Genomic DNA, 26,939 nt, shown 5'->3' with positions numbered 1-26,939 from the left:
TGCATCTAAAAAATAAAAAGGAGATTGAAAACGATACAATTGAAGGGCAATTAAAAAGAGAGAGAGAGAGAGAGAGAGAGAGACTGTGTACCCAGATTCTGAGAGGCCCAGGGTTCCCAGCTTTGAGAATCTATTTCATTCAGCTTCCCATTTCATGGGCTGGGAAACTAAGGCTCGCATGATCAGAAAGATTTACCTAGTGAGTTAGAACTAGAGTCAGAACCCAGATTTCCTGACTCTTGGCCCTGTGCTTGCCATACTATCTTCCTAAAAAAGCTAGGGTGCTCTGGGTTAGAGGGGGACCCTTACGACTTTTCCTTAGAGGGACAGCAGTAGGGGGCAGATCCCCACGTCACCATATGGGATCCTTGGTGCACAGGTCTAAGTCGGTTATCTTCATTTGAAGATAAATGTGCCGGAGGCTGACACTTGGTGCATTCTGTAGTGAGTTTCACTGCAATAGGCCCAGGCTTAGGGCTGTGCCCCCTCCTATGCCTCAGTTTACTCAGCTATAAAATGGACTGTCTACTTCGTTGTGAGGATCACACAAGATGGTGACAGTGCTTTGTACATTAGTATAAAGCTTGATTCGAGTGCATTACCCATTGGTTTGTTCTACACTTACTCAAAGCCTCCTGGTATATTGCAGGCATTGGAGAGGCAAGTAAACAGGACTGACATAACCTCCACCCTCAGGAAAATTGGAGTCTGCTGAGGGGAACCGAGAAACAAATAGAGAATTAGGGAAGGGAAGTGTGCCATGAGGTAATTAAACTGTGGGATCATTTTCTGACTTGGAGGTGGGGAGGAGTTAGGCATCATGGAGGTAGTGTCCACCGAGTTGTGTCCTGAAGGCCAAAGAAGTGGCTGATGGTAGGAGCAGTCCAGGCTGCAGGAGAGAGTTGGCCTTTTAGGGGGTTAAGAGGGAGTCGAGCGTAGTTGGAAGAGGCCGTCACCCAGAGTCTTGAGTAGCAGGCTAGAGGTTTGGACTCTGTCCTGGGGCCACTGGGGAGCCACGGAGGGTTTAATACAGGTGACGATTGGGTCTGGCTTGCTTTCAAGCACAACTGCTCCAGTTGGCCGTGCGTTGGGTCCACTGTAGGGACGGATCTGCGTCATTACCAGGCAACGAGCCTGCAGAGCTAGGAGGGTGGGCCAGGGCTAGGCGGTCTTGGGATCTGGCCTGTGTGATTTTGGCAAAATACTAAAACCCCGAGGTTCCTGTCTGTAAACTGGCTAATGTTAGCCCCTCACGGAGTTACTCTGAGGATTAAAGGCATGCAAAGTGTTCAGCACAGGGAAAGGAGTACACATTCACTTCCCTACCTGTCTGTGCCATAAACAAAGCTAAGCCGCCTTTGTTCCCCACAGTAACCCCGTAAAGTATCACTGTCCTCTATTTACAGCCGGCCGTAGCGCGGAGCTGTCTGCGCCTGCGCGGTGGGCACCAAGTGCGCGGAGCGGACGAGACGCCTCCGGAGTCGCCTAGCAACCGGGTCGCCTGGCAACGGGCATGCACTACCCGGACCCAGCGAGCTGAAGCAGGTGAGCCGGCGGCGACCAGACAGGGTCCTAAGACAGGGGTCCCCTAGACCCATCCAGTCTGGCTCACACGGGTCCAGTGTCTTCACACCCCAAATCTCTCTCAAACGCAGCCAGACTCCTGCTGCTTATGCCCTTTAGAGGAGTGCAGGCCCCTGCCCCAAGGCCCACTGTTCTCTGCGAGGGAAGTCCTACATCGGAAAGGGCTGCGTTTCTCCCAGCCCCGCGGGCCACGGGCTCCCCTGGCCACCCGGTGCCCAGGATCAGAGTCCGCTAACTTCTTTAACTGGACTAGAATCCTACAGGGCTGAGACCTGCCACTGCCACGAAACCTTGGCAGCAACAACTGCCACCATAATAATGACCACAGCCGACATCCCTGGAGCCCTGGTGTGGCGGGGTCCCAGAGGGAGGAACAGAGGTGCTATTATCGAGTCCCTTTTGCAGCTGTAGAAAGACACAAAGGGGAAGAAATTGTCAAGGGCTACCCAAGGCCTGGGGCTGGAGTCCATTCTTAGTACTAAACCACATTGTCTAGAGTTGCTCAAGGGGTGTATGTGTGTGTCATAAAAATAATTCACTTTTTAACCTTTTTAACCCCAGTGCCTTCTGAATTCACTTTTGTGGATGTGTCAGAAGCATCCGAATATGGGTCCCTGATAGGTTAATGAGCTGGGCCCTAATTTGAATGTTGGCTCCTGACCTTACTAGTTCTGCTTCTTCGAGTGGGTGGGTCACTTGACCCTAAAACTCATCTTCCACCTTTGTAAAACGAGGACACTCCAAGTCCCTTTCTTCTGGGGTAGTTGATTTAGATACCAGGTAATTCTGGCACGAGATAAGCACTCAATTAGTGACCATATTAATAAAGTGTGGGTGGTTTCTTCCACTGTTAAGCGTGGGACAACTCTGGAGTGTGCAGTTTGGGCCGCTACTTTACCGTGACCATGAGCAGATCCCTTCATTGCTCTCAGCCTCAGTGTGCTCATCTGTAAAATGGCTGTGAAACTAACCACCCAGCTGTGCTTACGGTTTTGAGGATCAAATGAGAGTTAGCTTTTAAATCCCAGTAGTAAGAATGATAACATTTTGGGTTCTTTTTGTCAGTGGTTTCTGCAGAGCTTAATTTGCTTTGAGAGTCACCTAGAGAGTCACCTTCTGCAGGTGTGGAAAGATGGCCCACACCCGGATCTCTATGTACCAGCCCCCCGACATCAACCCCGCCCAGGCTGCCATTGCCTATGGCTGCCGGGCCCTGCCCAAGCTGAATGAGGAGCTGCAGTCGGAGGACCTGCTGACGAGGCAGAAAGCCCTCATGGCTCTGTGTGACCTTATGCATGACCCCGAACATATCTATGTGGCCATCAAAACAGGTGAGTGTCACAGAGCCTAGGTGACCATGACTAAGATCTGGATGGACAGACACAGAGTAGCTTGAGGTGGGAGGAGCTGAGGTGACCTGGTCCCTTCACAGCATTCCTCCCAGCTGGTTGGTCAGTCCCCGCAGGACACCCTTAGCGGCTGACCCACTGCCACACACTAGCCCTCTCTGCTCTGGCTCGACCAGGTGGCCGCAAATCCACCAGGCAGCCTGTTTATCTGTCTCATCTGCAGGCTGTCACAAACGACAAGCGCACACTCTGCCGAAACCACATGGTATCTGGGACCTGTGTCCCTTGTTACCCACTCTCCTAGTTACCAAAATAAAAGGTGAGGTGATTTTAGTGGCGTGGTCACACCTCCCAGACCAGGCACATCAATGAGTGTGAACTGCTGCTTCTCCCTCCAGCCTTAGCTGGGGGGCCGGTTTAATATAAGAGGCGGTGGTGGTCTCAGCATGGCCTTGCACACCTGGTGGAGCTTCAGTAATAAAGGTTGCTCTTTAATAACCCTGACTTTGGGCCAGTAGCGTCCCACATGCCGTGCTCATGTTATTGTAGTCCTCAGCACCTGCCCTGGGAGGGAAGGCGCGCTCTCAGCCGACAGGTAAGAAAACCAAGGTGCCAAGAAGGGGTGTGTGGTGAGAGTGGCCTGATAAGTAAACAAAGCAGAGTTTGTATTTGCTCAGTCTGGTATCCCTAGGGGTAACCCTGGCAAGGCACAGGACCAGCTGGGGACAGAGTTGGAATGGGATCGAGTCTCTCCAAAGGCAGAGCCCATTTTCTTAACCCCGTGGTGACCCCAGGAGAAGAAGGTGCGGGGAGATGCAGGAGGGTGTGAGACACAGCATCCCAGTCCTCGGACTGAGCTGACAGCGCCCCTGGCAACAACTCTGAAACACTTCCTAACTGATTCCCCCCATGCCCCACAGCAGCAAAACCTCCAGTAAATCTCTAGTGCCCGATGTTAGCTTACCCGTTGAAGTCTGGGTTAGTTGAATGTTGAGACTGATTAATGTTCAAAGGTTCTTCTCCTCGCAGGCTGCCTGGAGAGTCTGAGAGCTTTGCTGAAGGACTCCAACCACCTGGTGCGGATCAAGGCCACGGAGGTGCTGTCCATCATGGCGGCCCACAACGTGGGCAGGTGGGCTGCTGCTTGTGGAAACCAGTGTCAGGCCTTGGAGCTACATCCCACCCCTGGGTGGCATGCCCGTGAAGGAACTTCAGTGCTCTGAGTTCTTGTCTGCAGCACAGTTCTTTGATGGGAATTCTGTTTGGCCAGAACAGGCTTCGGTGGGGTGGTTTGGGGTGCCTCTGTGGGCACCTGACCAGACCCACTTTTACGTGAGTTCCCTGGTCTGAGCCTTCCCCTCGGAAGGTGAAAAGAAAGTTCAGGCCCCACACCTACAACTGTTTAGCCTTTTTCTTTTAAAAAGTTAAATGAAAAGATTTTTAAATTGATTTTAGAGTGAGAGAGAGAAAGAAGCGGGGAGAGGGATTTGTTGTCCCACGTATTCGCGTGTTCATTGCTTGATTCTTGTCTGTGCCCTGACCAGGGATCGAATCCACAACCTTGGCAATATTGGGATGATGCTCTAACCCAGAGATGTCAAACTCATTTTCTCCAGGGACCACGTCAGCCTCGCGGTTGCATTCGAAGGGCCAAATGCAATTTTAGGACTGTATAAATGGAACTGCTCCTTAACAGTTAAGCAAGACTTCAGCGCCGCTGCTGGGTAGAATAATGTTTATCTGGCCAGGCCAGATAAAACAAGGTGGAGGACTGGATTCGGCCTTTGGGCCTTGTGTTTGCCACCTCTGCTCTAATCGGTTCAGCTACCTGGCCAGGGCCCAGCCTTTTGTTGGCTCTTTATGGGGAGACCAGTTCCCTCTCCCAGACCCTGACAGGGCCTAAGGCTTTGGCTCCCATCCCCATGCAAGTGGTAAGGCACCAGCCTCAAAAGTGTCCACCTGGTCTGGGCCGGTGGCTTCGACCCCTGCTCACGATGCTGAGGTTCTTCCATGTTTCTGGCACCTGGAACTGGGCCTTTCCTGTGTAAGCACAGCTGCCAATCTCCCACTGAAGAAGTGGTTTATATAGCATTTGGTTAGGAGTCCGTTCCTGTGTGGGGCTGTTGGAGGTGCTTTCCCACAACCGCTCAGTTTATCCTCTTGGCCTGGAAACACTAGTTTTACCTTATAGTAAAAACAGATCCAAAAATGACAGAGGGCCCCCAGGCCTGGCCAGGGACCGCTGCCCAGCATGCACGTGCCCAGCAAGGAAGGAAGAAAAGTGGTGATAGGAGGGATGACAGAAGGCACTGCAGGGACAGGGTGTTTACTGCTGTGGGCACGCTACAGGCAACAGATGCCCCTTCAAAGAAGCTTCACATCCTCTCATGGTAGCAGGGCATCTCACAGCACGTAAGGTCTTTAGGTCTCATCTGTCCCCAAACCCTCAGGGCCTCAGGGGCCTCTTCTGTGTCTGTGCATGGAGCCGGGAGTTAAATGAGTTCACACACCTGAAGTGCTCAGCCTGGGACACCTCGGACCTGTTTGCCCCAAGTTTACCTGGGCAGCTGCTCCTCTCTCTAGGACTGCAGCCTCCCTCCCCTGCAGTCTCTGAATCCACACATCCATGTGCTCAGGGCCGTCTCCAGACGGCCACCCTGGTCCCTCAGTCCCCTTGACCTCCCCCAACTCCCTGACTCCTCTCTGGGATCTAATTTCAGGTCCCGTGTGCAATCACTAGGACGGGGTGCATGTGGAGAGGTGGTGCCATAGTGAGACTCAAAAGTGAGTCTCTTTAAAAACTTTAATGATTGTAAAAGATTCTGGCAGATGCCCTGGCCAGTATGGCTCACTTGGTTGGAGTGTCATCCCATAATCAAAAGTTTGCTGGTTCAATTATGGTCAGAGCACATACCTCGGTTGTGGGTTCAATCCCCAGTATGGGTGCAAGTATGTGCAACCCCCTGTCTGGATGAGCGAGGTTCCTGGTCTTGGCAATGACCCCTACTCATTGTGTCTGGGAGGCAAACAACGGATGCATCTCTCTCTCACAGATGTTTTTCTCTCTCCCTAAAAACAATGAAATAAAAAGTCCTTGGATGAGGGTAAAAAATAAAATAAAATAAGATTCTGGCAGGTTTTAGCATGCAGATTCCTTCATTATTGTCTTTGTAGTGTTGTTCTACTTTAGAGAAACCAAAGTTGCAAATTTACAGGCACCAAGAAGGGGACAGAGTGGATGGGGGTGGGAGCCCTGGCCTAGGGGGTCAGGGACCCCTCCCTTTCCTGCTCTGTGTCCTGGCAGGACCCTGGGTGGTGTCTCGTGGTGCTGCTCTGGGACTGACCGAGGGCCAGTGCCTTAATACCTTAGGGTCACAGAGGAGCGAAGCATCTTTTGTTCTTCCTGCTCCTCTTTTTTCTTTCGGGACCTGACATGGACATTAGGTAGTAACCCCCAGTGCGGGGTGATGGACGCTAAGTGGCAGAGATGCTTGAACCTGGGCAGGTCTAAGGAAACTGTCAGCCCAGTGAAGGTGGTGGTGGGTTTGTTTACCGGCCCTAGGAGGTCTGGGCAGGGTGGGGCGGAGGTTTCCCACTGTGGCTGCGTCGTTGGGGTGGGCTTGGCCAGGACACGGGCCCCTATTGGGCACGTGCCAGCTGCTTGAGTTCTTCAGTCACCCTGACCTCAGCGAGGCAACTGGCGTGGTCAGCGCCCAGGAGTCCCAAACCCTGGCTCACTGTATCATGCCACGTCAGACAAAGCATGCAAAGGGCCAAAACCAAGTGGGAGCAACTTCTGAAGTTCTCCCGGGGCTCAGTGGCAACCTTATAACTGAAGCCAGAAGCTCTCAGAGCCTGTCAAGGGCTAAGTACCTTCCCATGTTGAAACCCTCTGCCCTCTTGTGCCCAAGTAGTGACAGACAGGGGGTCGGGGGCAAGCCTGGGACTTGGCATCTTGTCACCCCGAGGAGTTAGTCTGTACAATGGCCCACACATAGGAGAGCCTCCTGGGTGGCCTGGTTCCCCCTGCCCCGCTGTTGCTCACCTGCTGGGGGTTGGGGCAGATGCCCTAATGACAGACACAGCAGATTTACAAAACAGAGGTGACACGGGGTGGGCGACTGGGTGCTGACCGAAGGGGGCTCAGACACCTCGCACCAGGTGGTCAGGGCAGATGCTGGGCAGCTTGGGTGACACCCTGCTGTTTTCTTCTCCAGGGACAACGCAGAACACCCCACAGGGCTGAGTCCCATCCAGCCCAGCAGAAGCAGTTTGGTGGGGCCCTTCCTGTGTGCTGGGGCCGGGCGAGGGGCTCACACTGGGTTTTCACCTATCCCGACCCCGGCCCTGGAAGGTGTGACCTCAGAAGTCCTCTGGACAGATGAGGTCGGGTAGCAATGAGTTGGTTAATCAAAACAAATGGTTGAAGAGCCAGGACTTGGAGAAATTGTGCATTCCCTTGAAACAGTTCATTTTAGCTGCAAACACAAATGATTAGGCATTCATCAACCTCTGTGTGCCGTTCAGGCCTACTCTCGGGTAAGGACCCACTAATTGCTGTTTCCCATCCTCTTTCAGGCTGAAACCACACCTGTAACCTCATCTCATTTGCAGCTTTGGTTTTTAAAAGTAGAGCAAGAACTCAGAAATTAATGAAGTAATCTGTATGCAAAAACCTTGCAGAAGCTTTTACAGTCATCTCCCCTTTTTTTTTAGAGAATCACTTTTGAGTCTTCTCATAAGGAAATTAAAAAAAACTCTCCTCTCCTCTAATTGGCATTCCTAATATTTAATTAACTCATATAATTATAACAACAAGGATAACAAGCGCACACGGGTCTGGAGGCACCTCCGCTGGGAGCGAGGTTGCCTCCCAGTGCTGGGCGGGTGGAGCGAGGCAGTCACTCAGCTGGCAGTTTGGGCCTGCTGCCGCGTTCCCATTTTACAGACAATAAGACTGAGGCTCAGAGGAGTAAGAGGAAGGATCCAGAGCACAAAGAATGAGAGCTGGAGCCCTAGCTAGGGAGGGGCATAGCTGTGGCTCTTTCCACCACCCCCCGCCCAGCCACACTGCCCTCATGGCCTGAAGAGTTTCTGTAGTATGTTGTCCACGCCAGGCCTTCGCCTTCTCTCCGGAAGCCAGAGGGGTGTGGTCTGTAGCAGCCAGCGCAGGCTCAGAATACAGGTGGGGCTGAGGGTGGGCAGCTGACTCTTGGTTCTTCCTTGTCCTCTCAAAGCTTGGTCTTAGTTGTGTCTAAATCTGACTTCTCTTCCCCAGAGAAGGCTTTTTGGAGCATGACATCATCGCCGCGCTGTCCTTCTTGCTAAACGACAGCCAGACCGCCTGCCGGGTGAACACGCACTTGGCATTCAAGCACCTGGCCCAGCTGCCTTCAGGTAGGCTCCCAGTGGGCGCTCGGCAGCCCCTCAGTCTCCTGTCCAGGTCAGGCATGAACCGTGCTGCCGGTCACAGTCTAGAGCACATTTCTTAACAAAGTTATGCTTTAATTAAGGGACAACATACAGACTATCATGCATGGACATCTGGTTAAATTGTACTAAGCAAACATGCACAGAACCTCCACCCAGATTTGGATGTGTCTGGAGCACCCCCACTCTCCAGATACTTCCAACAGGCCGCCTGCCTGATCCTGCCCTCACCGGAGGTAAACAGGATCTTTGACTGATACGACCGAAGATTAGTTCATGCCTCTTTTAAAACTTTACGCTGATTTGCACTGGAGTGTGGTATTTGCATTATATTACAGTTTATTTATCCCCTAAATAAAGTAGTTTATTATCCACTGTTGCCAATGGGCATTCGAATGGTTTCTAGGGCTTGGCTACCAAGAATACATACAACAGCTGTAAACAGACGTCTTTTGGTGGACCTTGTATATATTTCTTTTGAGTTATACCTAGGAGGAGAATTGCGGGGCATAGGATAAGTTTGTGTCCAGCTTTAGAAGATACTGTAAATGGTTTTTGAAAAGTTGTATCAGTTTACACTCCCACCAGTAGTCTCATCCACACTCAATCTTTCCCATCTTTTCATATTAGCTATTTTGGTGAGTGTGTGGTAATGTCTCATTGGAGCTTTAATTTGTATTTCCCTGTTGATAATAACCCTGTAAATGTCTTCTTCTGTAAAGTGCCATAACATGCTTTTAAGGATTAAAAATGCCTGCCCCCAAAGGCCACTCTGCCTCCGGCTTGATGTCCACAACCCTCCCCAGTTAGACACAGAGTCCGGGATAATGGCCACCCGAGGGCAGAGATTTGTGTCAGCTTGACATTTACCCCATCTGTGTTATGCAATGAGCATTTCAAATGAGGGGCTCATTCAAAAAGGCACACTATCGGGCCTGGGAGTGCCCTCAGGTGGACAAATGGCCTTGGAAGCCCAGGAGTCAAACAGACCTGGGCTCCCACTGCCCTGCCCCCCCTTCTCTGAGTGGCCCGGGACAGGCTGTCATGAGGCTGATGACACCTACCTGGAGGCCTGAAGCAAGGGTCACGTGGGAAGATGCTCCCCCACCATGTGGCCCAGCACCCCACACAAGGTGAGCTGGAAACATTCAGGGCCAGGAGTGAGCACTACCTGAAGGAAGGTCCCAGAGAGCATAACGGTGGCAGGATGAGGTGCAGTGAGGCAGGCCTAATGGAGTGGAGCCCTGGAGAGAGGGTGCTGGGTGTGGGGGTGTGGACTGGGTTGGACAGCAGAACTCCTGGTGGTCTTTTAAAAAGACCACCCTTATCCCTTGTTGGAAGGGCTCTGTGGATGAGGATCAGCCCACACTTTTCTTACAAGGACCGTGGCTGATTCTTTCATGCGGTCATGGTGGAGGGGCACTGGGGTACTGGGATGTTTTTCTATGAAGGGCCGGTGCCAGGGGCCAAGCCCTGTGCTTGCTCTGCAAGGACCTTGAAAGAGTTGAGAGAAGTAGAGAGACAATGATAATGAACATGAGATACCATCACTTGGCTTTGCTCAATCTTAACATTCTACCCTATTTCATATGTGCTTGAGATTCTTCTTTTAAAAAAAGATACAGTTCGAGCCCTGTGTGAACTGTGTGAACCTTCTCTGCTCAGCACCCTTTCTCCTGCCCTCCCTGGAGCCACCAGTAATTTGGGGATAACATCCCCAACGCACATCTTTATATTTTGCCACAGACTTAATTAGATAGAGATCTTTCCTCTCATGTTTTCAAACTCAATGTGGATGGACCTTGCTGTCTGTGTCTCTTTGCTACTCAAAGGAATATAATGTTACAATTTTGAGTTTTCACCTGCCGCGTCACGGGCTCTATTTCATTCTGATAACCATGGCATGCCCTTCTGGTGTTTGGGTGGATACTGACATGCAGTGCACTCCCCCGGCCCGGCCAACAGGCCCGCCAGCTGTGTCGTGTCTGCCCCCGAGCGCTGAGGAGCTCGGCTGGAGGAGAGCGTCATGGGGCACGGAGGGTGCAGGCCTGCAGCTTGGCCTGATGTTGCGTCTGCTTCCAGCCCACCCAGCTGCATCCTGGCCGCGCTGTGCTGTGTCACCGTTGTGTCGCTTTCTTGTCTCCTGTGACTGGGGGAGGAGGCATCTTTCCTCCGCCTGGCGCCACCCCGGTCTCCTCTCCTGCCCGGTGCCTCTGGGGAGCCCAGACCCATTTGCTGTTTCCATTTCTTATCGATTTGAGGGAGTGTTTCATTTATCCTGGGTTCCAGCCCGTCCGGAGTTACACACACTGGAAATGCCATTTCCCGGGCTGGTTTGTGTGGCTTTTTGCTGTTTGTTTACTCAGTAGTCCAGCAGTTTTCCATTCGAATGTGATCAGTTTCATCAGTCTTCTTCTTCTTCTTTTTTTTTTTTTTTGGTGGGGGGTGCTATTTAAGAGAATTTGGTGCTGTGCAAGAGCTCACGAAGACATTTTGCCATATTTTCTTCTAAAAGTGTGAGTTTAGCCCTGGCTGGTGTAGCTCAGTGGATCGAGCACGGGCCTGTGAACCAGACAATCGCGGTTCGATTCCCAGTCAGGGCACATGCTTGGGTTGCACGCCGGTTCCCTGCTGCAGGCCACTTCCCAGCAGGGGACGCACAAAAAAAAGGCAACCATACATTGATGTTTCTCTCCCTCTCTCCTTCCCTTCCCCTCTAAAGATAAATAAATAAATAAATAAATCTTTAAAAGTGTGAGTTTAGCTTTTTACATTGAGCTTGTGAAGGTCGCTGGAATGGATTTCTATTCGTCTGTGTCAAGATCCTCCTGTCTAGCCCTGGCCAGGCCAACACTGTCTGAATCACAACTACTCTATGGTAGTCTGGGTTCTGGTGGGAACTGGTTCCGGTCAGAACTGGCCCCACCCCTGCATCTCTTCCCTGCAAACTTCTCTGGAATCTCCATGTTGTGGGTGTGCCATGAACAGTGGGGGCCGGGCGCCCCGGTCCTGACGAGCCTCCACCTTCACTGCTGGGTTTCCTGGGTGTTTTGAACTGCCTGTGATGTGTCCAGTCGGGAGGCCTGGGATGCCGTCTGGAGGGAGGGAGGGAGACATGCAGCGTGGTGAGCATCCCACGGGGTCCTGCTGGCGGTGGGGCTCCGAGTGCTGTGGCTTCTGCACAGGCCAGTGTCCTTTGGGGGTGTTCTCCCAGGGGCTCTGGGTGGGCTGAGGGCATCTGTTTCAGTGGCTCCACCATTATCAGCGGTGGCTCTGGTGTCGCCTCACTATGTGTGGGTAACAGTGGGCAGTGTGGCGCCTGCATGGTGTGGCCAGGACGCCTGCACCCAGGGTTCAGCCATCCCTCCTCGTGCTGGTAGTCGTCAGTCAGTGTGGGCTTTCTACCCGCAGCCGCCCTGAAGGCACCTTCTGCCCAGGTGATGTGCCTGGCGTGTGGCCAACACTCAACAACTATGGGCTGTTTAGCGGGATTTGTAAAGGTCACTTGTTAGTTGTTTTCTTGCTGCAGTTCGCTCACTCATCCCTTCATTTGTTTGACAAATGTGTGTGGGGAGTGCAGGTTTTCCTCTGAGTCCTGCTGCTGGGTGGAGTCTGGCTTACTGTGTGTTTCCCAAAGTAACCAGCAAGGGGTGCTACAAGACCGATGACCGCCCGACTGGGCTGTGCTGTGACCTCGGGCCTCAGGGTGGGCCCGGCGCAGGTGAGGAGAGACCAGGATTGCGGAGGCAAAGGCCACGCAGAGGCTGCAGGTCCAGGCTCCCCTGGGTGCCTGCCGGCGGTTCTGGAGCAAACCTGCCTCCTTCTGTGGCCAGGTGCTCAGCTCCAATGCTGAAAGTGAGGACTCTTCTGTAACTGATTTTGGGGTGCAGCTGAATCTCTGCAGAGAAGGAAGACACTTCCGGGAAGTGTTCCCCTACCAGACCCCCTGGCCATGCCCAGGCTCCCTGGGCCCCCTCTCTGATGGTGGCCTTGGGCCCTGACTGGCACACCCAGGAGGGAGTCTGGCCTGGCTGCTCCCCTGTCAGTCCCTCCGGCTCCAGGCTTGGAGCTGCCGGGCTCTAGCTGTAGTGTGCGGTAAGGACTGCTCCATCCTGACCCTTGCGTGCAGCCTGGGTTTGGGGGTAGTGTGCGGGTGGAGGCAGATGCCCCTCCTTGGGGGTGGGAGGCTGTGAGGATGTGCTCAGGCCCCTGCTGTGGAGACTGGCTCCGTGGCCTTAGGAAGGAGCAGGGCGCGGCCAGAGCAGGGCGCGGCAAGGGAGGGACAGGACACAGAAGCAGAGATGTCTGGACACAGGTTTGATCCTGGTAGTCTTGAGGTGCTGCTGGGGGACGTTCCAGAAGCCACATGCCATCAGGGCTAGAGAGAGAAGTGGGGAGGGGTGGCTGTAACGGGGAGGGGGGAGCTGAAGCTGGGGGAGTAGTGGAGATAGGTGAGCGGCTGCTGGAGAAGCAACACGGGGTGCCCTCCCCTTCTGCTGGGCGAGGTGGTGCGGAGCAGTCTCGCCCTTTCCACTCCTGGCCCTGTCACCTCAGGGGGGCTGCCCCGGAGGGGCGGGTCTTTCCTTTTCATCTGCCTTGGGGGGACAGGGCGGGGCCACTGGCTGCTGGTCAGCCTGTCTTTGAGGACTTAGCAAATATTCCTGGACTTAGCAAAGGACGACTACCACCAGTGGGGACACTGCCCTTCTGAGCCCCGGCCGCTGCACCTGCCAGATGCCTCCTCTCTCTTCACCCTCCCACCCCACCTGCCCCTCCAGTGGGGACTGCCTTTCCCTCTGACCCCGCCAAGCCCTGCCATGGTCCCCGTGTCTACTCCTATGCCCTCTCATGGGGCAGGTGGCCTTTCTCGGCCTTCTCCAAGATTTTCATAATATTCCCAGGTGGTTTCGGACAGCCCATTACACATGAAATTACCAGAAAGATCAGGTCCTCCCTGGGCATGTGCTGGGCATAACCAGCTGGCGCCCAGCCCAGGACCCACTCAGCACCAAAGCCCCTCCCCTCCAGCTCTCAGCCAGGCCAGCCCAGCGGGGTGTGGGTGGCCTTTCCTAGCACTTGCTGCTCTGCCCGCTAGACCCACACAGACGGGGCACCGCCCCTGCAGACCCAGGCCCGGTTGGGTCCCTTGTTGCACCCTGTGTGATGGTAGGAAGTCACCCCCTCTCAGGGTCTCTGCTTTCTTTTCTGTAAAATATGTGATCTGACTGAAGAAATGCCACTGAGTGCTGCTGGAATGTCTTGCACGTGACGGACAGCAATGCGAACATTTCACCTAAAATGTCATATGGTGTGCTCAAGTGTGATACTATTATGTCACAGAATTACATGCTTATGATTTTGTGATAAAAGATTGGCTATAAATCACCAGCAGATAAGATAGGGGCATTACTTGTGCTGGACCCTGTGGAACCAACGATCTGGGCTTTCCAGGAGTGGGAGGGGCCAGGTGTGCTGTGAGCCATCACTGAGGGGAGCTGGGGTATTGTGTGACTCTGTCATTTTCCCATCACGTCACCTGTGGGGGAGGAAAACAATGTCCATGGAGCCTATGTCCAGGGAGAGGATGGTGGGCCCTGGTGGTTGGTCCTGGGAGGATTTAGTCACTTTGCAGAAGGTGGGCTCGGCCCAGCTCCCCCTGCACAGGGGCGGGCCTGTGTCCTTCAGGTGGTGCTCCACCGCCTCTAGCCTCCCCTCGCCATCCCCTGTGCTGACCCCTCAGCTGATTTTCTTCCCAGACCTTCAGCTCCGCCCAGCTCCTGCCTTTCCCGGCTGCACACTGCTTGGGCCGTGGACGAAGGGGGTGGGTCAGACAGTGTGGACGCCTCTCCCCACCTCTCCCTCCCGGGGGCGCGCTAAGAGGTGGAGTGCAAGATCGAGGGGACCTCCAACACCCAGGATGCTGAGCGCTGAGGGTCAGAGGGATCTTAGACTGAGGGTGGAGAAGGGGACGTCCCAGCAGGCTCCTGGGGACAAATGGGCGCAGTGGAGGGTGGGAGCCCCAAGGAACACTGGCCCCGCGCAGCTTCCTCCCAACTCCGAACGCCTCCGGAGAGAAGGCAGAGTCCTCCCGTCTCCCTCTAGCTGTGTATTTTTAGGTTAAAGATGCTCACAGTGAGATTACTGCTCTTTTCACGGTTGGCATTAAAAGCGCAAAATAAGCCTCAATGATTATGTCACACGTTATTTCTTCTTATACAAGAGTCCCCTCGGGCTTTTGCTGTTTGGTGACGTGGGACGGCGTGGAGGGAATCCCCACATGGGCTCAGGGTGGCAGGGCGTGAGGAGAAAGCGAGGTTCGAGAGTGTGTCTGCGTGCTGAGCGTCTGTGTGCGCGTGCCTGTGAGTGCGCGCCTGTCCGCCGCCCCGCGCCCAGGGCTCTGTGTAGGTCCCGGATCCAAGGCGGTCACGAAGAGGGGCTCTGTGCCTCCCGCAGGCTCTGCCCGTCCATCCAGGGGCAGAGGCAGGTGAGGACCAGGACTCAGGAGGCACAGCCCCCTCCTGCTCTTCCTGGGAATGACATCTCCACCAACCCCTGACCTTGGTCTGGGGCCCCTTTCCTCATCTATACGATGGGTCACCACAGACAACCTACCATGGTAGTGAGTGTTAAGTAAGTAATTTGCAAGCAGCCTGGTGCAGGGTGAACAAAGTTCCTTGACCTCTGATTAGTGCTCTCCGCCACATGGAGACACCGCTAATAATCAGCAAATGAGGGGTCTCTTCCCCACACCGGGCAGGGCTTGCCCTGCACTGTGGGGGGCACCCTCCTGGCTGTGCAGACACCACCTCTGCTCTGAGGACAACTCTGGCCCCGGCAGAGGTGCCTGTAGGGTATGAGGAGTCGGAGTGATAGTGCCACCTGGGCGGGGTCTTGGGGACAGCAGGAGCCATCATCACCCCCAAACCTCAGCCTCCTGGGAAACCGGTGACTGGTGAACCCCACTTGTGCAGGCTCTTTCCTCTTGTGAGGTTGTTCCTGATTTCCTTTCAAGATGATTTTTACCTGAATACGCGAGTGGGGCGGGGTGTGGCGCAGAGAAAAAGGAGGCTCGGGGTGGAAGGGGCCCCAGCTGCCCTCCCAGACGTCAGCCCTGCACACACAGCTGAGACGAGGCTTGGCTCATTCAGGATATTTTATTTTCTTAAAGTAGACAATCTTTGACTTTCATACCACACCAGCTCCTCTTCCCTCTGTACATCTCTGAAAGTCCTTGGATGCAACTCTGCGCCCTGACCTTGGACGCGACTCTGGGCCCTGACCTTGGACACACGGGTACCAAACAAAGGCGAAGAGAGAAGATCTGGCAGGGTCTCTGGTGGTGCCTTCCCTCTCCGCAGCGGGGGTTCGGATTTGTACGAGGCCCTCGGCCAAGGTCCTTTCACGGTGGCAGGTGCCACGGGCCCCAGGGCAGAATGGCCGGAGCTGGCAGTCCCAGCAGGGCCTCCCTCAGGCTGCAACGTGGGCGGAGCCTTCACAGGAGTCACAGCCGCTCTCAGCCTTGGGCGCCGGGTGTTCGGGGCCAGGGCCCATCTCTCGCCTTCCCTTCCTCCACTTGCAAAGCCACACAGACAATGTAATCTTTAAGTACCAAGATATTTAGCTATTGTTCATTCGCTCCCAGGTGAGGAACCTTCTTTAAATACATCACATTTATTTTCTGAAATAAAAACGAAGCAGAAACCGCACCAGTAACGAGAGGACGCTGCGCAGGCATATGTACAACGCTGCCCTGCGAGGCGGCCGCCGCTCCAGCGTCGCTCGGGAGCAAGGGACAGACTCGTCCAGACAACAACTGTTACGCTCAGCAAGCCAGACACAAAAAGGACCACCTGAAAAAAAATAGGTTTCGAAAATCTGCATTTTTAAAAAAGAACACTCAACTGCATTTGAAATTGTCTGTATTTGTTTTTCTGCGAAACACCACAAGGTTTGGCCAAAAAAAAAAGGATGTCAGAGAAGAAAAACCAGGTTTGATTTATAAAACACCAGACGAATAGAAGAAAAGCTGGAACCCAGCTGGCCAGGTTGGAAACCAATCGTGCCACTCACGTTATTATATGGATTTTTGCTGCATATTTTGAAGCTGTTTAAAAAGGGCTGTGAGTGGCTGGAGGTTAGGGCTGTCCGCTGGCTGCGCACCCTGGTTCCAGAGCGGAGTGGGCCGGAGGTGGGCGTGTCCCGCAGGGAAGATGCTCGGACCCTCTCTGGTCCTCCCTCCTGGTCGGGGGCAAGGCCCCTATTCTAGGGCAGGGCTGGCCCCTCCAGGTGGCCCAGCTGCCTCCCCCATAGTCCCACAGGGGCCCCCATGCAGAGTGGGGCCAACTTGGGGACGGGAAAGGGCTTGTAGGGACCTTGGTGGCAGCTCCTCAAGTCTTCAAGAGACCTTGATGCTTCAGGGGACTTGGCTGTCTCCAGACTGAGTGCGTGTGTGTGTGTGTGTGTGTGTGTGTCTACCTACCTAGCGTCTATCCGTATGTATTTATGTCTGTGGAAATGTGGGGGCCAAGGAGGCGGAGGGGTGGAGGGACGTTCTTCAGGCCCCCCGTTTTCGGCCCCCAGGCTGGGGTCTCCCTAGCACGAGTGGAGCTGGGGTGTGACACCCCAGGGGTTTCATCCCAGACAGGCGGGCTGGCCCAGCCCCTCAGCAGAGGCCTATGTACTTGAGATTGTTCTGTATGATGACATCTGTCACTGCGTCAAAGACGAACTGGATGTTACTGGTGTCGGTGGCGCAGGTGAAGTGGGAGTAGATCTCCTTGGTCTCCTTGTTGCGGTTCAGGTCCTCGAACTGCCGCTGGATGTACACGGCGGCCTCCTCGTAGGTGTTCTGGCCCTTGTACTCCGGGAAGCAGACTGTGAGCGGGATGCGCCGGATCTTCTCCGCCAGCAGGTCCTTCTTGTTCAGGAAGAGGATGAGTGAGGTGTTGACGAACCAGTTGTTGTTGCAGATGGAGTCGAAAAGGCGCAGGCTCTCTGCCATCCGACTCTGGGGGGCCAGGGGAACAGGCTGGCATTAATCTGGTGCAGCAAGGAAAGGCCCTAGACCCCCAGCCTTGGCAGTCTCCCAGCCTGGGGCTGGCCCCCACCAAATCACCCTTCTGTTGGGAAGTCCCGCCTCTGTTGGGTCAACTGTCTTCACCATCTCCCACGGGCTCTGGAGCCCCGAAGTGGCTGGGCCCTGCGTCCAAGCCCCAGGAGCCTGGCATCTCCTTCCCTGCTGGCCCCTCCTCTGGGCCCTAGTAGTAACAATATGTAGCTTTTGGGGGGAGTACCTTCTTTTTGGGGCAGCAGCCCGGCATCCCTCAGCCTGGTGGAACGGGGCACCTCCACCCTCACAGCCTGAGGGCCCAGCTCGCCCAGCCTGCACATACAAGCTCGTCCCCCATGGGAAACACAATCATCACGATCACCACGTCCCCCTCAATGCGGGCCTGGGCAGCCTTCTGCCTGGTGGCCAGCCCCAGCCTGCAAGCCCTGCTCCCACCATGTGTGCTGCTGTCAGTCCACCGGAGTTTGTGGGGCGCGGCCTGCGCTTTCAGGGCCTTGGGGTCCCTGGCGGTCACATGTGGCCTCCCCCAGCCCAGGCAGATCCTGAGCCCCCTGCCCCTCCTGGTGTGGCATGGGATGGCAGCTCAGAAGGTGCAGGAGCCACAGGGCATGGCGGTGCCTGGCCCTTCTTTACCACCCCCCGGGCTGAGCACCTTAAATGTGCTGTAGTGACTGTGGTTTTCTAAGAAACATAATGTGTCTGTCTGACTCCCAAGCCCACAGTTTCCACACGGAACTGACAGTTCTAGCCGCTAAGAGGAACTTCTACTGCTGGTGAATTACTGCTGGCGGAAGCTGCCCTCATTTAAAAATAAAATGACAGCTGAGTGTCCAAAGTCTAGAACCAGTTTCGCTTGGATCTGGGGCTTTGGATTTAAGCACTTTTCTGACCAAGCGTACCACTGGCATGGTAACAACAGTGAGAAACACAGCTGGTGCCCACAGTGTGGACGCTGGCACCGGCCTGCTGATCCTCACACCTTCCTGTTCCCATTATACCAGTGAAGAGACTGAGGCTCAGAAAGGCATGAAACATGCTCCAAGTCCCATGGCCCAGAGTTCCAGGCTCACTGCCGTCCCTGGGGCAGACAGGGGGTGCTGCCGGATTCTAGGGAGTCACCCCAGGGTGGGGGTGCCAGGGAGGATGCCACACGGAGACCTCGCCATCCCACAGACCCTGAGTTGTCTGAGGTAGGGGTCCGACAGTGACAGTGCTGAGGAGGGACCGGGCTGGACAGGGGGAAGACGCCCGGGGCCACGGTCATTACCCCCGACAGCTGGCCTGAGATCTTGCACTTTACCCGCTGATCCTGATTTTCAAAACTGATGTTGCACCTTCCTTAACAAGCTCAGGAACCACAGAAGCTGTAAAGAGTGCGGAGTCTCGGGCCTTGGGGGGAGGGCCTTCTGCAGAGACACAGAGTGCTGGAGCCCCGCTGCCAGCGGTGCAGCCGCGCACGTCCCAAATGTGAGCGCTAAGTGGTGCGCCAGGGTTGTCACATTCTGTGGGGTGCAATCAGCGTTTGTGGATTCCTGGAAGCCACTCCGTGAGACTAACCAAACCGTCATTTCTCACAGGGGTGATGTCATAATCAGGGGCTGCACTTCTGACCCCACATTTTATACCAGATAAATAATAGATGTGGTCATTAGCACATATTCATTAATTCATTGAGCTAATCGTTGCTGAGCATACCTGGGGGTTCAGTGACAGGTCCCAGCTCTTCTGACAGGGGTTAAAGCCCCAGAAACCAGGCAGAGGGCTTCCCCCCAAGGCTGAGAGGGGCACGGTTGGGCCATCAGTAGGGGGGACCCAGCAGGCCAATGGCTGGGGATGCAGCTGGGCTTTGAGAGTGGGGGGGGGCAGCCCAGAATGAGGGCCAGGCAGGCAGAGGGGATGGGACATGCTCAGGGTCCTGGCAGCGGTATCCGGAGGGGGCCAAGGCCTGCCTCCCCGAGCCCTGCTGGGTCCCTTGGGTGAGAGCCGGGCGGCTCTTGTGCCCAGCCAAGCCTGGACAGACAGGCCTGAGAAGAGGGGCAGGAAGGCCTCTCCACACACTGAGGTGGGCGTGTGTGCAGGCCACAGTCACGCAGGGGGCTCGGCTGGGGGGGTACATGTAGGTGGGAAAAACTCGGCCGCGGGGTCCGGAGTGGAGCGCAGTGGAGCTGGCCTGCACAGCCCGCTTGCCCTCTTCCTGCTCTGCACACACTCCAAGCCCCTGACTCCCGACCCCCAGGACCCGCCCCCGGGGGGTCCTGATGCACTGAGAGCCCTTCTGCCCAGTTCGAGCCTCCGCCCGGTGGCAGACATGGGCCCCTCAGAGAGTGAAGTGGGACAGCTCTCTGGCCCTCACACTCCCTGCTTGGAAATCCCTGGAACTCAGGCACGCGTCCCCTGAGGTGGCTGGGAGGGCAGCAGTGCCCTCGGCCACCCCTTGCACTTGCTCATAGTGTCACTGTGCTTGTGCAGTCACATCAGGGCCACAGACCAGGCATCACCGTCATCTCAGGCCCTCGCCCACTCCTGTGGCTCCTCTGGCTTTGCAGGCACTCAGGCTCAGGCCTCCAGTTCCCTCTCTTCCTTGGGACAAACCATGGGGACCACGCTGGCCATCACTGAGGTGCCAGGGAGATGACGGGCATCATAGATGAACCACAAAACCTTTGTGTTGGTGCCCTGCCCCCATGGTCCTGCCACAGAGTGGCTGGGTGGGGTGGGGCCAGAGCCCTCTGGTCCTTTGACACTGTGCCCATGGTGTCACCGCCACTGCAGCATGCATGTTCCTGCAGCCCAAGCGCTGCCAGGTGGGCAGAGCAGCACCTTGACACCTCAAATCTCAAATCATTGAAAAAGGAGCTTGCTATTTTGGGCTGTAACTCTGGAAACCGCGAGGAGCACGTGCGAGTGTGAGTACAGGAGGAGGGAGCCCACCAGCCGCTGGGGTCTCCCTGCAGGCCACAGCAGCACAGCTGTCAGCTTCCCTTTTCCTCCCACCTCTCCACATCCTGCTTACACTCCATGGCCTCGCTCAAGGCCTCCTCTTCCTGGAAGCCCCCCTGACTTTTTCCTACTGCTCCTGCACTCAGCTTTCTGTGGCACACATCTGGCTGTGCCCTGCACCAGGATACAGCCCCTCAGTATGGCCTTTGGGGACCCTTCTGGCGTATGCCGACCCCCGGTTGGGTGTTCATGGCCTGGGTGCCAGCTGTAGCCCCCCTCTTCTCCTCCCCAAACCTCTCCCTAATCCGGGGAAGGTTCCACCCTGCCACCCAATTCTGCCCATTTGGTGTCCTGGGTCAGAGCTGCCTCCGAGGACCAGGAAGCTGGTAAGGCAGGTTAAGAACCATCCTCATGGGGTCCTACTGGGCCCCTTTGGTGAGAGAAGCCAGGAGCAGCTTTGGCATCATTGTACCATGTCACCCCCCCTTGTCCTGCTGCCACTTCCACCAGCTTGACGCAAACATCTTCCCTGTAGACTCAGAATCAGAGAGCTGCTTCTGCCACTCAGGGCCATGCTGCAAGGTGGGGGGGGGCACGACCCACCTCACATGCAGGGGGACAGAGATGGAGGCCTGGGCGGCCGACTCCCAGGCCTCGGCCGGGAGCCTGAGTGTCCACCAAGCACACCTTCTGCCGGCCAGCAGCCCTCCTTGCATTTACCTCTCCAGCTGCGAAGGCGGCAGAGGTCATGGATGCTTCTCCTGGGAGGAAACGCACCCAGCCCGGCTCTCTCCAGGGCCCGCTCGTCAGGGAGATGGCACCTTCCAGGAGTCTGGGGTTTGTCTGCACATTTGTTAACATGAATATCACAGGGCAGATGATCCCTGTCGGGAGCCTGCGGCGCAGTGGCGGGAATCTCCTCAGTGGTGAGGAACCAGTGCCCTGTGACAAAGCGTGTTAGACACTGGGAAGCAGTGGGGAGCTGGGCGCAGTCCCCGGGTGGCACAGAAGTCGCTTCCTGGCTACCTGTGAAAAGGAGAGCTTCTGCTCAGACAGCTCCAAATACGCGCCACACCACTGAACAGACGTGCCACCAAGGTGGTGTGTGGGAGTCGCCTGCTTACACCACGGCTGTTCCTGATCATCTGTTCCTAAGTGGCTGCCGGCGTGCGGGCCTGAGCAGAGTCTGCTCAACGCCCAGCTCAGTGGTGGAGGCCTTCACTCCACATACAGCTGCTGTGCACGGTGCCCGTGCAGGCACTGTCCAGGCTGGCTCCTGGAGCGACATTCTGGGGAGGCCAGAGACGAGGGCGAGCTGAGGCACAAAGGTTAGTGAGGGGGCCTTGACCCCTCAGTCCTGATTCTCCATGAAGACTCCCCTGCTGGTTATGAGCACGGGGTTTGGGGCCACCAGTGCTGTCACCTCCAGTGCTCGCTGCACGAGGGACAAGTTGTTTCTCCACTCTGGGTTTCAGCCCCTCATCAGTGCTCGGGGGTGGCTGTGGCACTCAGTGTCAGGCCTGCTGGGAGGAGTGAGGTGCTGGTGCCGGAAGAACCTGGATCTGCGGGCCTTGTCCTGTGGCCACCACTGTGTCCCAGGGAGCGCTCGCTTGTGCCGCTCACAGCCCCGCACCCTGGCGCTGCGTGTCTCTCGTTTCCTCCTGCCTCTCAGGGAAGATCTGCCCCCTACACCCCCAGCACAAAGCCACTGTGGGATGTGGCCGCCTGGCTTCAGGCAGCTCCGCAGCACGGGGGAGAGGTCTGCACGCTGCAGGCTGGGGTTCAGCCAGCGCTCGCCGGGCTCCCAGGGCCAGTGACGCCTCTGGGCCGGTCAGGGGGTCCCAGTCCCCCTGCTTCCTCTGGGAGGTTCCTGGGACTGCCCATGGCCCACAGACCAGACACCCACCCGGGCCTTCCCCACTTGCTCTCTGACCCCTGCAACACACTGTGTCAGCACCTCCCAGCTCCGAACCCTTTTCTGCTTTGCTGTGAGGCCCACCTCCTCGCAGGTGGCTCCCTCGCTGTTTGTGAGGCACAGGATAGCCCCTAGTTCCAGGCCGAGTGTCCGTCATCCTCATTTCCCTGACTCAATGGGCCAGGCCGTGAGCTGCGTCACCGGAGGGCTGCCTTTGGTTTCCTGCATCCCGCCTGGGTGGGCACTGGCTGCTTCCTGGAGACCTGGCATTGGACTTCACTCTGGACACCTGAGTCCGACCCTTGTGTTTTACAAATGAGGAGCCTGGATCCCCCCCATAAACAAGGTCTGCCCAAACATCGCCGAGGTGGCCTTTCCCAGCATATCCGCCTCCCACTGGTTCCAGAGCCCACTGGTCTGAATGAGGGAGAGGGGACAGCGGGCGCCCTCCTCTGCCCCCCTGCCTGCTGCGGGGGGAGCAGCATCTCTCGGCCCCTCTAACGCGCCGTAGTTTCCAGAGGGCCGGGGGAGGAGAACAGGGTAAGGGAGCTGGCTGACAGCGTCCAGGCTGCTGGCCTGCCTGGGTCTTCCCAGCGTGTGCCCCCCTGAGGGGCTCACTCCAGCCTCCAGCCCTTTCTCCTCACGGGCCATCCTGCCTCCTTTCCCAAACCTCCGAGCCAGCTCCTCCAGCTTCATGTAGCTTGCCTCCAGTCTATGAGACAGCATAGGATCCCGTGGGACGCATATTTGCAATTTACCAGGCCTCCGGGGCATCTTCGGGTCTCTTTGCCATGGCCTAACTGCCCTCACACCTCGCCCATAACATGCACATCACTTTCCAACCTATGACGACACCCTGTGGGCAGATGGGCTGGGGAAATGGAAGCCCAGGGTCTCAGAGCCCCAGGCCCTGACCCCAGTCCGCTGCACCCTTCCTGAAAGACCTCCCCCGAGGGCAGTGTCCTTCCCGGTCTCTCCTCACAGGCAACCACAGAGGTTCCCTTAGGACCCAGGTCCTGGATGTGGTGACTTGCTGACTCAGGACAGGGCCCTGGGGGAGGGGCAGGGGCACCACGCTCTGAAACTCTTTTCTTCCGCCCATTTCTTGACCGAGCTCCTGAGAACAAAACTGTGGACTCTGCAGGGGGCCAGGCCGGCCCTTCAAGATTGGGGCGTTCTCATCCCCCTGCCAAGAGCCTGGCCCCCACTTTCCCCAACTCCCATTTCCTGCACATCACAGGCCAGATGTGCCTTGGGGCCACTCTGGGGGGGGATGCTTATTTCTTGGAGCCTCAGCCCCTCACAGGAGAAAGCAGTCACTGCCACTTCACAGAGGAGTGTGCTGTTCACGGAGCACGAACATGAAGACTTGCACTCACTGTTCTGGTCACTGGTTATGAAGCCTCGGGTCCCCACCCGGCAACACCTGTCCAGGTGTGCCTACCTGACTCAGTTCTTGGCCAACCCCGGCACCTCCCCGTGGGGTGCCCAGCACCTCCTCCCAGCCCGACAGCCCCTCCGGGAGGCCTGGGCACACTCCAGCTGTTCTCAGTTTCCATACCAGCTCCAGCTCCCGTGGGCCACCCCCCTGGACGCTGGCCCAGTACCCCCTGCTCCTGACCCCTCATCTCTCAGTGGACATATACTCTGGAGGTGAGGTGGCCAACACCTCTCTGTCCTCCAGGGTCACACTGGTTTGGGGCAGCCATATGAAAATGCTGACTCATGCTGAATGTGCTACCCACAAAATCCTCGTCACATGGGGGCAGCCAGGTGGGGACCCACCCAACACTGGTGGGTCACTCTCACTCAGCAGGGAACGTGCCAGGGAGGCGGCGGTGGTGTGTGCTGTGGTGTGTGGCTGGGGAAGGCCCTGCACTGGCCCGCCCTGCCTGCTCCCTCCGGCAGCTCCCCACCCACAAGGCCCCCTGCAGTCACAGCACAGGGCAAGGCTGGTGCGCCTAACCGGGGGTCTGCAGCGTCTTAAGCCTCAGATAGGACGCAGGTGGTGCCAAGGTTTCAGCTGTACCCAGAAGCAGCCTGAACCCTGGGGCCCGGGTGACCTGGAGACCCCCACCTGCTGGCACCTCGACACTGAGCCCCTGCAGTCCTCACCCTTCCTTGTCTCCCTGGGCAGACGCTCTCCAGATGCCTGCTCCACAAGACGCCGCTGGTCTCAGCGAGCAGGAGAGCCTTCAGTGGGAGCTCCCGGTGAGCCTGTCCGGGGCAGGATGGAGTGAAGGAGCTGGTGCGGTGGCTTTGGAGTGGCCGACAAGGGTCAGCTAGCCACCAGCTCTTAGCTGTTCTGAGCCTCAGTCTCCCACTTGTAAAATGGAGTCTGTAAGTGCGCCTTGCTCACGAGGTGGCTGAGGGCTGGAGTGTGACACGCATGGCAAGCCTGGTCCCCACACCCAGGCACCAGGTGCTGCCGGCAGCCACTGTGGTCATGGCTCTGAGATAAAAGGGAGTCTTCCTGGGGCAGGGGCATCGCACCCGGGGGGCAGGGGCAGGGATGAACACCAACCAGCAACGGTGCAGAGGCCCGGAGCTGCAGCTCGGGCGTGCTGGCAGGGGTGGTGGAGGGGACACAGCGAAGGCCGGGGGGGGGGGGCTGTGTCTGGCCCTGGGACTCAGTCTCCTCATCTCTAGGATGGGTTCTCAGTTTTGCTATGGACTGGAAAGCCCCAGCCTGCCCGTTGGAGAACAGCCTGTAGTACTTGCTCATGGGAACCATGGATTCGGCTTCCCGAGTGGAAGTACAGCCGAGAGGCTGGGCTGTGGCCGTGAATGAGTTCCATTCACCAGGGACAGAGCCATCCCGTGGCTGCCCATCCTGCAGCTGAGCCACCAGGCCTGTCTGGGCAGCAGGGTGACAGGCTCCGAGGGCGCCGAAGGCGCGACCTGGGCAGTGAGGCTGCCCGGTGGCACCCTGGCTGGATACACCAAGGGAAAGGTTTCACATGAGGCTGGATGTTGAGCTGGCACCTTTCATGAAGTGACAGACAAGCCTCCGGCCCCTCTGGGCTCCCTTTGCGGTGGAAGGCTTGGGGGCACTACAGTGGGGCTGCCCGTCGGCCAGCAGGGTGTGGCTCAAGGGGCACAGGGGCACCGCTGACACAGTGAGTGGCGAGCCTAGTCAGCAGTCTGGTCCACCCTCAGTGTGGTGTGGCTGCGCCTCCCCCATCAATCACCGGCCGGGGTGGTGCAGCCCGGAGACCTATGCCATGGGCCTGGTGGACAGGAGCCCTGTGACTCCCCTGGACCACCCTGAGCCCTGCCCAGGGGGTGTCTGGCCTGGGCATCCCCAGACTTGCCTGGCGGAGGTAGAAAGTGCGTCTGATGGTCAGACCCCTCCCCTGAGGTCCTGACAGGGGGGCAAGGCGGGTGGGGGGTCATGTCAGATGTGCCTGCAGCTATGGAACCTGGTGCTGGGTTGTGCCGCTGCCGCTGCGGGAGTGAGACCACTTCAAGGTGGTGTCAGCCCCTCAGGGAATCAGCGTATGCTTTGTCCCCAAAGACGTGGGAAACAAGTTGTCCAGGGCAAGAGGAGTGAGTGTCTCTGCTCGCTGAACTGCAGAGATGTCTCTGAAGGCCTAGGGGTGCTCTGGTGGCCCTGCTGGGTGGCCAGGGGAGACAGGCAGAGGGAGGGTGGCCCTGGGTGCCGAGGGGAAGAGGCCAGGCTGGGCCCAGACCCCAGGCCTGAAGCCTTGTGCTTCCCCAGCCAGCCAGTCCACTGAGGGTCCTCATCCTTCAGGAGTTCATTTCCCTTCTGGGCTCGCGGATCGTCCCAGGGGAGTGCAGGGGGAGCAAGGTCCTGGCCTGCCTCTTCCCTCGGGCTGAGGGGCTGTCCCCAGGGGCAGGGGTGGGGGAGTCTCCTGTTTAGCCAACGTTAGGATGCTCTGTTCTCCTTCTGGAGGAGTTGCAGGCACAGCGAGGAGCTGTGGCCACACAGCTGTCCCACATGGCCTTCCTGGTCCGGGGGGACCTTTACGCTGGAGTGCGGGCCAGGTCAGGTCAGCAAGCTGCATGTCAGAACTTGCTCCTGTCAGGATGTGCTGGTCTCTCTGCTCACGTGCTTCACGCAAGCACAGCGTCCTAAAGAGCAGGAGCTCCTTCCAGCTGGAGCACTGGAGACCCCGGCCACGGTCCCCTCTGCTTTCTGATAAGCCAGCCTCGTCTCTTAAGTCTTCGCCACAGTCCCCACCCAGCTGCCTCCTTGCTCCCTGCAGTCATGTCCGCACCCCCACGGAGTCTTCCTGGCGCCTCAGGATTTGGCCCTGGCAGACCTTTCTCGACTCTCCCAGCCAGGTGCCCACTCTGCACGGGTTTCAGCTGCACCAAGCTCCCCCATCCCCCATATTTGTTATTTGCTTGTTGGGACCCAGCCTGAAGTGCCCCATCCTCAAGGAGGGGCACCTTCCCGAACCACACTGTCCCACCCAGGCTCCCAGACAAGTGTCCTGTGGACTGGCTATCTCTTCCTCCAACAGCCAGCAACTCCTTCCCTGACCCCAGACCCGCTGTCCCAGTGCCGTCATGATGCTGGTTGTGGCCATCTGTTCTGGCCGCACACCACGTGCTCCCTGCAACCTTGGCCACACACCCTGTGGAGGCATGTCCGCTGACTGGGACCCTGGACCTTCCAGTGTCT

General features: G+C 56.9%; 2 protein-coding genes across 2 annotated transcripts in view; one reads left to right on the top strand and one right to left on the bottom strand.

Moving 5' to 3' along the window:
- Positions 1–2,697: 2,697 nt before the first annotated feature.
- RSPH14 (radial spoke head 14 homolog) overlaps positions 2,698–26,939 on the top strand; it is a 77,268-nt gene continuing 53,026 nt past the window's right edge. The window contains exons 1-3 of the mRNA XM_037158798.2: positions 2,698–2,915; positions 3,963–4,065; positions 8,212–8,330. Coding sequence (XP_037014693.2) covers positions 2,717–2,915; positions 3,963–4,065; positions 8,212–8,330 — 421 coding nt within the window. The 5' untranslated portion in view covers positions 2,698–2,716. The remainder of the gene's footprint in view (positions 2,916–3,962; positions 4,066–8,211; positions 8,331–26,939) is intronic.
- The window catches only part of GNAZ (G protein subunit alpha z), a 54,287-nt gene continuing 43,613 nt past the window's right edge, over positions 16,266–26,939 (bottom strand). Inside the window, exon 3 of the mRNA XM_037158797.2 lies at positions 16,266–17,370. Within this exon, the coding sequence (XP_037014692.1) occupies positions 17,026–17,370 (345 nt within the window). The 3' untranslated portion in view covers positions 16,266–17,025. The remainder of the gene's footprint in view (positions 17,371–26,939) is intronic.

Source organism: Artibeus jamaicensis, unplaced genomic scaffold (assembly GCF_021234435.1).
Source record: "Artibeus jamaicensis isolate MK-2021 breed Jamaican fruit bat unplaced genomic scaffold, CSHL_Jam_final contig_1128, whole genome shotgun sequence".
Classification (NCBI taxonomy): domain Eukaryota; kingdom Metazoa; phylum Chordata; class Mammalia; order Chiroptera; family Phyllostomidae; genus Artibeus; species Artibeus jamaicensis.
Note: the sequence above shows the minus strand (reverse complement) of the source record. Positions and strands in the feature narration are given on the sequence as shown.